The sequence below is a fragment of the Mastomys coucha genome, unplaced genomic scaffold, assembly GCF_008632895.1.
Source record: "Mastomys coucha isolate ucsf_1 unplaced genomic scaffold, UCSF_Mcou_1 pScaffold9, whole genome shotgun sequence".
Lineage (NCBI taxonomy): Eukaryota > Metazoa > Chordata > Mammalia > Rodentia > Muridae > Mastomys > Mastomys coucha.
The window spans coordinates 44,168,247-44,183,890 of NW_022196915.1; the positions used below are offsets into that span (position 1 = coordinate 44,168,247).

A 15,644-nucleotide genomic window follows, 5' to 3' on the forward strand; every position below is an offset into this window, starting at 1 on the left:
ATGCAAGATGATAAAACATGAAGATTTAACTTCCTTTTAAGGAAATCTGTGTAGTATTCACGCAAGTCACGTGACAGGGACAACCCCCAACCTTCAACTTCCCCAGGCCTGCCTAATGCTGCTTTCTCGATGGACGCAAAGCTGCAGACAACTTTTGTCTTTCTGTCCTATATAATTGGTAGCCAGTTGCTCTTAAAAATAACTGTTAAAAATAAACAGAGAAACTGCGAGAATTAAGACACAAACAGCTGTTTTCTTTAATGAAACCTATTAGGTATAGTCTAACTTTGGGTTAGCATGCCTTCTGAGAGAAACTAAAAAGTATCTGCTTCTTTGAAAGTGGATTTAGCTTATATTCCAATATTCCTATGCCAAATTGACAGAAAGCCTCATGTTCAAGTAAATTTCAAAGATAAAATCTTTAAACCAAAACTATTACATATATTCTAGCCAGCCTACTAAATCTAAGAACTCTCTTTGAGAAGCTAAAGGTAGCTGTGTATCTAAACATGTTCCACATACTAAATCCTGACTCCATCTCACTCAAAAGAGAACACTCAAGAAACACAAGGAAGCCATGACACATCAAACTTCACATCTGAGTCGGAGTCCATTTAACTTCAATATGGACTTATATCTTTAGAACAGAAATGACCATCCTGAGAAGTGCAAATTTTACATGATGTCTATAAAGTTCTACTCCTCTAATGTATAGTTTTCCATCACATAAAGCCCTGCCTTCCCTGTTCATAATCTCTCATTAAATCCTTAAAGAGCCTAATTACATACTTACAATCATTCCCAGATCCCTAACACTTCAGAAGCTCTACAAATTGCCAAATATTGCCAGAATTTAACATGAAATTCTAAGAAGTATCTTCTTTTAATTTATAACAGAGGGGGAAAAAAATCAATTTCAACAACTAAGTAACTACTTTATAGGAATAAATCAATTATTTCCAATGATTACTATAGTTCTTTATCATAGTAACTGTTACAAAGTAACTGTTGTCAAGGAGTTTTTGTATAATATTTTTTAAAGGTAAGGATAAAAATTAGAAAACATCTGAAAATGTGTTTCTACCCCCAAAATCATTAGTATTATTACCAGTCTTAATTTGAATATAAATCAGTTTACCAAAATACACTATTAAACAATACACATCACATAATTTCCAACTAAGTCTTAATTAAACTAATAGCATAGTGTTTTTAATTAAATTTAATTATAAAATTTAATTATACATAATTATATGCAACCATGAAGTTATTTAACAGTACTTGTAAAACACTTAAAATGGACTAATCAACATAATTTAACAAAAACACTGAATTTTAATTACCTCAAAATGATAATTTCCAAGACTAATTTAAATCCACAAATTTTAAAGGTCATGTTTCCGTACACACTGCCACTAATATACATACAAAATGTAATTTTACCAACAGCTACTAGTCCTCAGGTAAAATAACTGTCATGAGACAATGCTCTAACGGTAGCACCAATTTCCTATGGGAGACAGACACAGACAGACTTTAGAAGTCACTCACCACTTCTTCCAGCGCAGCACTTCGTCCAAAAGAACAAGTGAGGTGTGTGAGGCAGTTCACGAAGGAGGAGAAGAGCTCATTGGGGATAGCAGTTAAAACATTCCGAGGGAACACAGTTATCAGATTGCTGATAATGCTGGAGAGTCCTACGGCTTCAGAATCCTCTATTTCAATTCTACAAACCAAGGAATGAGGATTAATTAATCCATACAAAATAAGCTACATTTCCAAACACAAAAACAGTATCACTCATTCACTTCTAAAGGCACATCTCTGTATTAATTTCAAATTAGTCATACAATTGTTCAAAACACAGAACAGGAAAAGCCAAAAATCCTTAGTTTTTTTCCCCCTTTGTATTAAATACTAAAAGGAAATGTTCCCTCTTCAGTTCAAAAGGAAAAGCATACCTACCCATTGATAGTGTTCAGCAAACCCTCAATGAAGTGTGCTAGGTAATCAACCTGGGATCCTTCATCGGGGAAGATGGGTCCATGAAGAGAGGCTAACTGGGCAAGGCACTGCAGAGAATCCTGGGCCATATCTGAATCTTCTCTGATTTTTCGATGTACCTGTTAGAAAGAATTACTAATCCATAAAAACAAATTCTTCTTTTGTAGTGGTCACGTGAGAAGCATGTCAAATGAGGTAAGAGAAAAATTCACTGTAGCTGGTCATTTTTAGAAAATTAACTCTTCAGTTAAACCAAACCTGAAAAACCATCCTTCAGTTCAACTGACATCATAGACCAGAATTTTAGGCATTTCAGTAAACTTTTAGCTGAGGGCTACCTACATTTTGAAAATTGAACTCTCTCCAGTATATTATGACAAGGAGAGAAAACAGATGCTAGCCAGTCAGACATACTGCTTCTGCTAAAAACAGCAACGACGACAGTCATCTGTATTATGCTAACTATGCCCCACCACAGCTTCTTGCTAAAGTTAGCAGACAAGTTCAATCCAGTATATAGATGCTGTCCTAGTGGAAGTAAACAGTTGCACCCTTAGAAAACCAACAAATGTACTTATGACCCACCCCTAGATATCCTCCACTCATGGACAGGGATCACATGCTTAAGTTCTAAGATGGTCTAACCTGTTTAAATTTCATTTATATCACTATTAATACTGAATGTTTTTTAAATACAGTTTGCACTTAATACATAGATCCATTTAAACATACAACTAGATTTATTTTATTTTAATGATGAAATACTGATACACAGACACTTACTACCCAGTGTTTTAATCTAAAGAAAAGGTTCTAAGAATACTGCTCCTTCAGTACTCCTAAATTTTCAGATTTTAAAGACTTCATTTCTATGATCTGACATTAAAACAGAACAGAAAATGCCGGGAAGGAATGATAAAGTGGCCATTCACACTCACCTCCACGTACACTACACTAGCCATCTGATTCTTCCCACCGGCATTTAGCTGAAGCATTCCAACACGCTTTTCTTTTTTGAAGCACTGTTCTCTATTTGTTTCAAGTAACCTGTCTTTGACACTGTCAATCATTTATGAATTACTTGACACTAGAATGCTTTTGTTTGGTAGAGTATGGGACAATGGTGAACATAGTAAATCCTTGTTAACTGATTCCACTAACCTTAGCCTCTAGGCTTCTTAAGGTCAAGACAAGAAACTTAAACCAGTATACTAGATCTAAAAATTATAGTTCAATGACTTACTAAAAGGCTTAAAATATATTATTCTCTGGTCTAGAACAAGGGTTGTCAAGCCACTGACCCATGGATCAAATCTGGGTGGATGTAGAGGTTAGAGCAGGGTTTTTCTCATGTTTATACCATGAGAGAAAGAGAGGAAAAAAAAAAATCAAAAGAAGATTTGACAAAGTATCCAATTTTAACAACCATCAGCAAAGGTTTCCTGGAATAGCAGCTTTCCTTGATTGTTTATTTTTAATTTAGGGCTCCCAATACAATGAGAGATTTGAGTATGACCATATTATATACAGAGCCTAAAGTATTTACTGTGGGTTGGCACTAATAGCACATTGAGCTTGCTAACCCTTGGTCTGGAACAAAAATACTTTTCAACCTATATACTAATATATTTTAGGCTTTATACAGTAACTTCAAAGTACAACCCACAGAATCATATGTACATCTTGGTTGCAAACTCTAGAATACATACTTCTAAGCCCTTTATCTTAAAAGCACAATTAAATCTGTGTTTTCATGCTCTGAATCCTAATCAAAAGTTCACTGAATTGCCCAGGACCAGATTCTACCAACATATACACTGCAAACTGGGACAAGAGAAGCTTGTCCCATAGTCTGCTCCACATAGGAGCCAGATGTCCATTCATACCTGGACCATAATGAAAACACTAATGAATGTGCTCAATGAGAAAGCTAGTATTTACAATTTAAAATAAAATTAAAAAACTGTTCTGGGACCAAGGATTAATTTGTTTCATGAGATAGCGTCCACATAAAACTCACATTAGACATATAATTCTCGTGATACAGACTCATGGTCTGTCACACTGCAAAAGCATTCTCTCATAACTGAACATGGATCTCAATCTGAATAATATCGCACAATTAAAAAATAGATCTACCACCTCCATTCAGAAAGGAAGCAAAGGGAGGATCAAGACACCCAAAACAGAGAGGCCATTCACCAAATAAGCATATAGAAGGCACAAGTTAGCAAGAAGGACAGATTTCTGCTGAAGCGTGCTTAAGCATCAGATGTCAGTGTGCCACCCACATGGCAGCCCAGTGAGCATGCAGAGTATTATAAGTCTGGAAGAGTGTGGAGGGTGTGAAAAGCAAAGCAGAGAGAGCTAAGAACGCCAATATCCATCCACATGAGGGCAGACACTTGAGTCACAACCAGGAAAGTACTGTCTGAAAGAGGAGGGGGAAAGAAAAACTGACAACTTTGTAGACTGCTAAGGAGCAGAATGCAACCAAAACCATTTAAAATTTCAGATATGGTCAAGAAATTTAAGTCTTCACTCCATCTACTGAAATCTAGCATAATAATGGTATCCAATGGAAGGGAAGATTAAACTGAGTAGTTAATTCATATAAATGAAGGTAAATCTAGCAAAACTCAAATAGAAAGATTAAGTCATGTTTTTTACAACAAATTAAAACTTTATAAATTGCTTAAATGCAAATAGCTACACTCATAAACTACTAAAATAACAAAGTAGAAAGGGGTTAACTTTTAAATTCAGAGTTATCTGCATGTGGTGGTTCCCAGCTGACAGGAGCAGCTGTCTGCTTTGTCTAGACAGCTGTTCAGCCCTGGTGGGGATGTTTGCAGCACGCCAGCAAGTTTTTCACCTTTTCACAAACTGCTGGAGTGGGACCTACTTTCTGTACAGCAAATAGAACCAAACTTGGACTTGTATCAAAATAATTCCTGTCAGATGGGATGCCCCACAAAGTCCTTAAAACTTAATTGCAAGTACCATTTGATCTTGGCTATGGTTTTAGATTTTTCCCCTTCTAGTTTTAAAAAGGAAACTGAATGTTCAGACTGAAGTTTCCCATAGGAAACATCTTATGAAGGCAGAGCTGAGGCCTAGTGGCACAGTGCTCATCAGGCACACAGAAGAGCCAGGGTGTGATCACCACAGCTACAGAACAAGACACGATAGCAGAAAAGGTGTTTTGTGTATGCTTAAGGATGGACAAACATGTTTTAGACATTTTAAATATATACCACAGTACTGAAATATAAGTGGCTTGGTCACAAAAGGCTCCTTCATACTTCAAAACACATGAAAAGATAAGAAACTATAATGATTCAGATTAAACAAAATCCCCTTATTCTTTGATGTTTACTTAGATTTTATTGATTTTTATTTTGTACAAGTCACTGATCTAACTACCTACTTACTCTGTAACTAAAAATTAGCAACAAACATATACATGTATTTTTTAATTCTAAAACTCACCAGCACTCATGGGAATAGACTGCTTTGCTTCTTGTAGCTAAATGATACTAAGGGGCCACTTTAAAGTTAAAATTGGAATATTTAAGATAAATTGCCCTTAAATATTAATATAGCTCAGGTCTTATGAATACAGCTCACTAGGGAACAGTTCCCAAAATGCAGTCCAGGGATCCATCAACTTGCTAGCCAATGCAGACTGTGTTCATAAGAGCACTAATGTGTTTCTACTCTTACCTGCGTACTGCATACAGGCACACAGAAAGCTTTTTCTAAGGTCACATGATTTAAAATATCAACTGAGTGAAATATAAAACAGGAAAATCTGGTTGGCTTTTATTAAAGCAGATGCTAGAGAGATTTGCAAAAATATAAAGCAAACAAAATCAAAACCCAGTTTATGCCAGTTGTTTTTACTACACGTTTCAAAGTATTTGTTCATTGAAGTTATTTATGTTATGATATAATGGTTTCTTGTTGATATTTTTAGTGAAATAAAGTATTTTTTCAAGTTTTCAGCCAGATCTCAGTTTACTTTTATTATGAGAACATGCTATATTTTAGCAGTTCTTATCTTCTTTCGCTTCTATTAGTTTGAAGTCGTAATGTTATATAACAATAGCTATGTAACCCATACAAACAAAAGCTAGTAGGAAGTTCTGAATTTTTAAGACTGTAAAGAGTGGTTACAAAGACTAAGAAGTTTTGTTGTAGGATCTAAGCCCTTCAAAATGAGATAGTATTTGTACATCAGTAACAACTTTGTCATATAGTTTTTCTCTCAGCAAGTCAGTTGTGAGAAGAGAAACCAACAAGGGGAAAATCTGTCCTGTTTTACTTAAGAAAAACAACTGCATTTCCTCTTAGCATGCCCCTTGCTAGCCAGAGTGGAAAATGAAGACTTACTGTGAAGAAAAGCTCCATGACTCTGCTGTCCAGAAGGGCCTCCCGCCAGGACTCTGTTGGCTTCAACAGCACATTTTGTGAAGATTCAAACATAGCTATATAATGTCTGCCCAGTTATCTAGTGTCAAGGTCAACAACAATAACATTCTTACTTTGTCTAAACTATAAGTATACCCTAAATATAACAGCAGCCAGCCAGAAAGAATGCAATAGGAACAGTTTAAGCCTCTTCACATATGCTACATAATTCATGCATGAAGCTAAGGAATAAAAGGCATTAAGTGCTGAAAAAAGAATGCTATAGGAATGTTAGGTAACGGTTTTAGTCCCTATGTGTACCATACCATGGGGGTACAGAAACCTTTGGAATTAGAGATCTTAATAGAAGCAACAGAAGGGGGAAAAGTGACTTAAAAAACAGATATCAAAAGCTAAACTTAAAGAATCAATTTCAGTAAATTTGTCCCATTACTTTACCCAATATTTCAAACAGCTAAAATCATACACACAAAATGATTCTCACATAGACTACAGGGAAAAACAGCAGCTTTCCAAAAGAAATATGTTCACAGGAAAAGAACATAAAAGAGCAACTATGCCTCATAATAAAACAGAAAACTTGAGATCACAGTAGCCCGACACCAAGTCAAAACAAAAAATTAAGCAGTTGACAGAAAACGCATTTTTAGTCAAAATTCCCATAGGCTCAAGGGAGGCAGAAAGGTATGGATCTTCGAGGACTCACTGGACAGCCAGCTGGCCTACTTGATATGCTCCAGGCAGTAAGAAGAGACCCTGTCTCCCAAATAATGACTTCAGAAGTTGTCCTCTGTCCTCTACACAAACATATACACATGCACATTAACTAATATACATGAGCATATCCCCCCTCACACACACACTGAGCAAGTAACATTTCCCATAGACTCAAACAGTATATCCAGTATATCCAGGTATTCAGTATCAACTATGCTTCAACTGAGTAAATTTGCTGCAAATAAATGAACCATCATAATAAGTATGTGTCTGTAGATGTTGATGAATGTAAATTACCCAATAGCACCGCCATAGTAACTGAGACTTTACAAAATGAGAAGGCTGCCTGGAATGGAAATGATACTTCTTTGTGAAGCAGACTGAACTAGGCAATATTTACATCATTCAGTGAGAAATTTCAATACAGGCATCTAAGAAGACACTCTGCAAAAAAGATCAGGCATACATTCACATGCTACCATTTCCTCATTCCGAACTCATTCTTTTTAGAGAGAAATTATTTGCAAAAAAACCTGAAGGCTGTACGAAACAATGCTTTGGAAGCATCCTTTAAAAGTCAGTTGTTTATGGGACTGTTTCTTGTCTCTGAAGAGGGCTGTGGAGGGCACTGAGTGGTCCTAAGAAAGGAAGTCACTGCTTCTCTCTGATGTCATTTCTAAACTCCTAATTCTGAAATTCTGACTAACAAAAGTGAAACCCTGAACAGGCTCACTTAGTATTTCCCTCTTCCTTTATCCGCCCCCTTGTGGACACAGAAAATGAAACCCTAAGGAAAAGAAGCCAGAACAAGACAAAGAAAAACCAGCCAATGACCAATGGAAAGTGATTGCTTTCCTCAAAGGCACTAGGGGTCTTCAGTCTCATTACCTATTAGAAAAACAAACTGAAGGACTTACTGTTGATATTTGTTGTTTATTTCAACAACAGTCTACTGGCTAGTCTTTTATATGTTTTTGAAATTCACAATAAAGCAGGTAAAGAATCTTTAGTGTTCAGAACAGATCATCGGGGTAAAGAAATCAAGGCTTTATATCTCTTGAAATAGAAAACACCCACTTATCTTTTTTAGTCTTAGTGCCATTTTATTAAAGGTATTTTTTTTAATTATGTGAAAGGTCAGTAATAAAACATACTCAATTATTTAAATAGTGCATGATCTGAAATGGTGTGATGCCCTCCCTCTTCAGTCTAGAGATCACATGACATTGGGGGAACACATGCATGCAGATCTAGACATATCAAAATATATGTAGACAGACCATACATATCAAAATAATGTAAAGAACAAAAGTAGTTCAATTTTTAAATTAAAAAAAAAAAAAGCAAATAAAGTCATTATGGTCAGACTTTAAAAATCTAACTTTTCTACTCTTACAACAATGTCCTACCAATGCTGAACCAGGTGCAGTGGCACATGCTTTTAACTATCACCAAGGAGTCAGAACTCAACATAGTGAGCTCCAGTACACCAAGGGTTACATGGATACCCTGATCTCAACAAACAACAAATAAACAAACAAAAAGTTGGTAAGTAAAAGTACTCGCTGTGCACATCTGATGCCTGCCTGAATTCAATCCCTAGAACCCACTTAAAGGTAGAAGGGAAACCATTCTGCAACTTTGCCCTCTGACCTCCACATGTACCATGGCACTTGAGCTCTGTGTCAAAAGAGCATGTGTTCATGCTCACTTTCTCTCTACATAACTTCTTCTCTATACTGTAACAATAAAGTACTTCTAATTAAGAAATTACTTTAATGTTAAATAAAGCAAATTTCATTAAAAATAACTTCAATAAACAATAGTTGCTCTTTTACAAGATTGCAAAGCTTTGGTTCTTACTGACTAAAAAATATGTTCTGGTTTCTAGATACTATATTTTCTTATCTTAAAAATATGCCATCAATAAGAGAATGGTCTGATAATAATTGATCAGTTATTTTCATTGTATATAGTACGCAGAAGGCAGATCTCATGAAGCACAAGAATGCAACAGTAAATAGCTATTACTTTACCAAAACAAAAAAACTGTATAAATTCCAAATTTTTGAGTGATAATTTTAAATACCTTCCTAATTATTTAAATACTTGTATAATTTACATTTTATATAATTCATTTGCAACCAATAAAATATAACCTTACAAGTAAGGTACTCATATGGAGCTGCATTATGTTTTTTTAATAAGCTTGTGTCACTTTTAAAATCTGTCAACCTCATCTAACCTTCCCTTTTTCATGTTTGACCAAATTAAGAAGCTACAAAGTCCCCATGCACAGGCCCTGCCTGTCACTCACTCTAAGCATAGGGCAGAACTGAGGTACTAAAACTCAACCAGGCTTCCAAGCTCAATGCCATCTTAATCTCTTGGAAAATCAGCCAGAGCTGCATGTAAATTCTACTGTAGCTTGGAGCAGAAACTAATTCAATATTCCCTGCCTCTCTCCACAAAGAGCCTCTCAAATTTTCCAAAGAAAAAAGCTCACAGACTTCTGAGGAATCAAAAACACATCCACACCACCTGCCTTATTCTGTAACTTCAGGACCAAGACAAACACTCACTAGGCCAAGAGCCAGAGGACAGGTTTAATCACTCCCTACTCGTGACTCTCACTGGCTAATTCTAAGTCTTCTGTGTCAAGTTCTTGAATAACAGACTGCTCTCAGCAGGTACATCCATCTCAACCACAGGGCAGAGCTGTAGTTTGAAAATATACGAGTACTTATATAAACAAATTAGTTCTTGTCCATTTACTAACACCTTCAGTAAGCGTATCATATTGTGACAGTGAAAGGAAAAAAATAGGATGTGGTTCAGTTGGTAAAGTGATCATTCTGTATGCATGCAGACCTGAGTTCAATCTCCAACACCACATAAATGGGGAGCACGTGCTTATAACCCCAGCACTAGGGAAATACAGGCAAAAAGCATGGCCACAGGCATAAAAAAACAGTGCTGATGAGGATTCAATGTTAACCCTAATCACTGAACCTCTTCTCAGTGGGAGCATGACCTTTATCTAAACAAATATACAGTGCTACCAAGAGCACTACCAAAACATTTAAGACTGCTTTTGTATGTTCAACGGAATGAACTAGTAATTTTTCATTAATGGCAGTAGGTTTGTATTGCTATGTCACCAGTGCAATTAAGAACCCAAATCTGCTAATGATACACTCAATATGTCAAAAATTGCTTCAATTAGTCCTCAAAAGGGCTAAACTCACGTGGTCATGATGTGCTTTCTACTTAACAGCTTTCTAAAAGCAACAAAGACCTTACTGCTGAAGTTAAATGCATCGAAAGACCTAGGATGATTCAGTTTAGGAATCAATAAACCCAAACTGTCCACATAGTCCTTCTTTCCTTACGGCTCACTTGTCAGCAAACCTAAAGCAGAGAAGACCTATATAATCCAGAGAGCAGCTCCATTCCATAACCATCACTTTCCAAATTAAGCAACACTACATTGCAGAATACACACTATGACTGCCCTGCTATGGCACTCATGGAGAATGAACCGAAATAACCTAGGCTGGCAGTTATGAACCCAGCAGGCAGAATTCCTTACAAGTGTTAAGTATTTTAAATAAATCATTTTCTAGTAAGAGATATAGTTATAGTAGGCAAACCATATTTGCCTAAACTTATACCAGAATGAATGAATGAACTTCCTGATCCAAAAGGTAAGAGGCACCTAACAGGGCTGCCACCACAGGCAGGCTGCCGCTTCTCAGACACCTTTGACCTCTGTTTCCTAGGCAGCTGGATGATGCTATGAAAGCAAGTTCATTCAGTGGATTTAAAAATATATATTTATTCCATCCCTTCTATTCTTGCACTTACCTTACACTACACAAAGTACTATGTGAACGCTACGTGGAGCTAGAAAGAAAAGATAAAATGGCTTTGGGAAACAACAAACAACTCAGTCACCTTGCTTTCTCTATCTCTGAGCACTGTCACTACATGCTCCTGCACTCTAAGTGCCCTCTATGGCAGGGACATAGAAGCACAGTGGGGTACAGCACCATCTAGAACCAAGAGGACAACAAGGTACATGACGGGCAGGAGGGAAGGCAGGCAGGAACGATACATCCAACCAAGAGTTACAAAAGTGAACAGAGTCTTCCGAACAATTACACATGCAGTCAGCACAATCAACAGTACTCATCGACCGGAGAGTCTGTTCAATGACTCTTTCTCCACAGTGGCTCAGAGTCAGAAACTCTGCTGTTTCTTTTTAAATACTTTTTCTGGAATGTGGAAACACTTCTGAAAAGGATAAATGCACACATAATTTCAAATATTGATTACTCACTTTACCAACTTTCCAGTGTATCAGATCAGATAGCAATACAAACAACAGTGGGAATGAAACTAATTACTCAGTGGACTGAAGAAAATACTACACAACACTGCTTTATAACTGTATTTAAATATTCAGTCAGATTTCTATATTGTGTTCCTCCAGTTTCAAGCAATCTTAGACAGAGTTGATCCAATCAAATTTAATAAAACTCTGTATCATGAAGTCATTCACCCCACACCAACACATAGCTTTTTTGCCTTCCTCAAGATCTCAGCGTTAGCCTATGCTATCTTAACATTTAGATCACTGGCCAAGCATTACAGCATCTAGTCTTTCCCAAATCGTATTTCTTTTTTCCTCTTGGACAATATTCTCCTCTCCAATACTTCAAGTATAAAATGTATCATCCCCTGACTTAAACTCACAGTCTAGGGACAGCACAGCTGACTAATGTTCTATGGAATAGCTACACCCACCTTCTTCACTCACTAGGCATGACTCTATCTGTAAATACAGTTTTGCCCTCTCCCTCAAACAGATTTCCACGAGTTCAATTAAGTCTAAATGAGATGAGATGTAACTGAAAACCATCTCCAAGTGACCCTTCGAAGTAGATTCTGACTACCTTTATTTGAAACTCTTCTTTTCTCCCCCAGTTCTCCTGACCTGCTTCTCCTATGTACTCAGCTGGTCGTCTCAGTCTCCTTGGCTTCTTTCTGCTTTTTAAGCTCATGCATGACTTTCTGTTAGTCTTTGCAGGACTGATACCATTATCTTAATTTAGAGTAATGACTCCCCAAATTCTCTCTTCACTCCAAGTCATTCCCTACAATACAATTCTACCAAGGGATCATAAGGAGGCGGGTGACAGATGACAACTAATCAGTAAAGCAACATGGTAAACTGTGGCATGCCAGATATTTTTAAAGGGTTCACAGATACATAATTCACATACTATACAATTTGTTCAGTGATGCAATCGTTTTTACTATATTCACAGTTATGTACCATGAACACATCTAATTTTAGACCATATTCATCACCCCAGAAGTTTGGTATGCTTTATAGTCATCTCCTATGTCTTCCCAAACACCAGGTAGGTAACCCTTATGTACTGTCTGCAGCTTATTCTGAACACTGCATATACACACAATTGTGTACTAAAGTTCTCTCTAAATGGCTGCTTTCACAGTACTCTTTCTTAGTATAATGTTTTCAAAGTTTACCTGTGTTAGCATGTCTAAGTACTTCATTTATTTTAACTAATAAGTAATATATCAATAATATGCCACATCTTATTTATTGACTTATCAGCTGATGCACCTTTGAGCTATTTCCACTTCATAGAGAATACTGTTGTGAACATTTAAGGTCTCTCCCTCATATCTACAATAAAAACCATACCATGAAGCACTTATATTATCAGCTTATACAGATAATACATCAAATAAAAAGATAAAAAACTAAAATATATTAAGAAAATTACACATCAAGATTTATTTAGGTGAATGAACACTCATGGTATCATTCTAAACGATGACACAGATAGACTAAGACATTTATAAGGCCTACTTGCTACTATTTGTTTCCCTTTAAGATAATCATTTTTTAAAAGCAATCAACACCCATGTTAATTAAGCTTCACTGTTTGACTCTCTATGGAACAAATCTAAACACTTGTCCAACTTTCCCCCTACCAGTTGAATACTATAAATGGCTCCCCAAGCAACTGTCGAAAATATAACTTAGTCAGAATTGGGTTCTTGAGAAGGGTTTCACTAATTAATGCCCAAACTGTACCTTCATTTAATGTCATTACCAAGTTCTCCTAAGCTGAAATCTATCACTCAAAAGAGTACTCAGCTACAGTCTAGCTTACCAAGCCACTGGACACATAAACATTCACTGACTTATAAATATGAAGTAGAAAAATATTCTGAGGCAGGCATGGTGGTACATACCAGAACTTTTGAGGCTGAGGCAATAGAATTGAGACCAAGGCCCATGTCTGATTTTTTTCTTTCTTTTATTTATATTTATGTGTCTGTGCGACTGTGCATGTGTACAGGTGTCCATGGAGGCCAGAGGAGGGTGGTAGATCCCTGAGCCAGACAGGCAATTACAAACTGTCCAACATCAGTGTTGGGAACCAAACTTGAATTCTCTGGAAGAACAGCAAGCCTTTTTACCAGATTAGCCATCTCTCCTGATCCATACCCTCTTTTGGGTCTCATGTTTCATAGGCTGGCCCAAAACTCATTATGTAGCCAAGGCTAACCCTGAACTTCTCGTCCCAGGCTGCACAGCTCACCCAGCAGCCTTCAAGACCTTTAGAGGAATTACGCCCTTCGGCAACACTGCAGCAATGCTTATTCTCAATGCTTTGTCTAAGGACTTCACAAAATAGTTTATGGGTGTATAACTTTCAGACAAACTTTGTTTCCAAACTCTTTGGAAATTGTTTGTTTGTTCATAATAGTAACTCTCTGCCAACTGTGTTTTCCCCTAAACCACTTAGAATTAGCTATGATATATGCAGTGTAATTTTTTGTTGATTTTTACTACATACATAATTAATGTTTTGATAGCTCCATATGGACTGGTACTTTTAAAATCTGTTCCAAGTCTTTTCAATGTCTTTCTTGTTTAGTTGGTTTTCTTTTTGTTTTTTTTTTGTTTTGTTTTTTTTTTTTTCGAGACAGGGTTTCTGTGTGTAGCCCTGGCTGTCCTGGGACTCACTCTGTAGACCAGGCTGGCCTCGAACTCAGAAATCCACCTGCCTCTGCCTCCCAAGTGCTGGGATTAAAAGTATGCGCCACCACTGCCTGGCCTAGTTGGTTTTCTTAAAACTCTGTCTTGCTATGTAACTCTAGCTGGCCTTGAACTCATGGCAATCCTCCTCCTTTGGTCTCCCAAGTGAATGCTGTGTTTACAGGTGTGTGCTATCTATCACACATACCTTCTTATAAAAATTTATCTTATGTACACTGGTGTTTTGCCTGCATGTATGTCTGTGGACCATATGGGTGTGGTGCTGAGGAGGCCAAAAGAAGGCATCATATTCTCTGAAATGAATTACAGATGCTTGTGTGTTGGTCCTTAGAAGAACAGCCAGTCCTTTTAACTACTCAGCTATCTTTCCACTCTGACTTTTTTTTTTGTTTTGTTTTGTTTTTGAAATTTTCCTTTCTTACAATATACCCCGACGTAAGTTTCTTCTCCCAGCACCCCCAACTCCTCCCCTCCCCCACCAGATTCACCCCTTCTCCATTTCCCTTCAGAAAAGGGCAGGCCTCTGAAGGATATCAACAAAATACAACATAACAAGTTACAATTAGACTGCTGGGCTGTGGTGGTAGTGCACACTTTTAATCCCTGCAGAGGCAAGCAGGGCTCTGTGAGTTCTAGGCCAGCCAGGTTTACAGTTCCAGAACAGTCAGAGCTACTCAGAGAAACTATCTTGAAAAGTCAAAACAAGAATAACAAAAACAAGTTACAATAAAACTAGGCACAAACCCTCATATCAGGGATGGATGAGGCAACCCAGTAGGAGGAAAAGGGCCCCAAGGGCAGGTGAGAGAGTCAAAGAGCCCCCACTCCCATTGTTAGGAGTCCCACAAAACCACCAAGCTAACACCTATAACATGCAAAGAACCTAGACCCACATAGGCCCAGTGATTGCCCCACTAGTTGTTGTTTTCTTGTTTTGTTTTTTAAACTAAAAAAGTTAGGACAGGAACTAATCTAATCTCTCTTCACTGTAGTAGATCCTACTACAGTGGTACTTAAACACTAACAACAGATTCTTGAATAAAGTCTGCCAAGCCATCCTTAAAAAAACAAAACAAGGAACTGGAGAGATGGCTCATCAGATAAGAGCACACTGGCTGTTCTTACAGAGGACCTGAGTTTGATACCTGGGACCCACACAATGGCTCACAGCTGCCTGTAACTCCTGTTCCAGGGGATCTGATTAACTTCATCTGACCTCTGCAGAGACCAGGCACAAATGTGGTGAACACACACACACACATACACACAAAGCATTCATACAATAAAAGTAAATAAAGGTATAAAATTAAAAGGAAACAAAACAAAAAGAAACAAGTTGTATGTGGTAACATACACCTATCTATAATTCTACCATTTGGGAGAC

General features: G+C 37.1%; 1 protein-coding gene across 3 annotated transcripts in view; it reads right to left on the minus strand.

Moving 5' to 3' along the window:
• Xpo4 (exportin 4) overlaps positions 1-15,644 on the minus strand; it is an 89,574-nt gene that overhangs the window by 34,825 nt on the left and 39,105 nt on the right. For all 3 annotated transcript variants that reach the window (XM_031362135.1, XM_031362136.1, XM_031362137.1), the window contains 3 exons: positions 6,400-6,512; positions 1,966-2,123; positions 1,552-1,726 (listed from right to left, as the gene is read on the minus strand). In XM_031362135.1, coding sequence (XP_031217995.1) covers positions 1,552-1,726; positions 1,966-2,123; positions 6,400-6,512 — 446 coding nt within the window. The remainder of the gene's footprint in view (positions 1-1,551; positions 1,727-1,965; positions 2,124-6,399; positions 6,513-15,644) is intronic.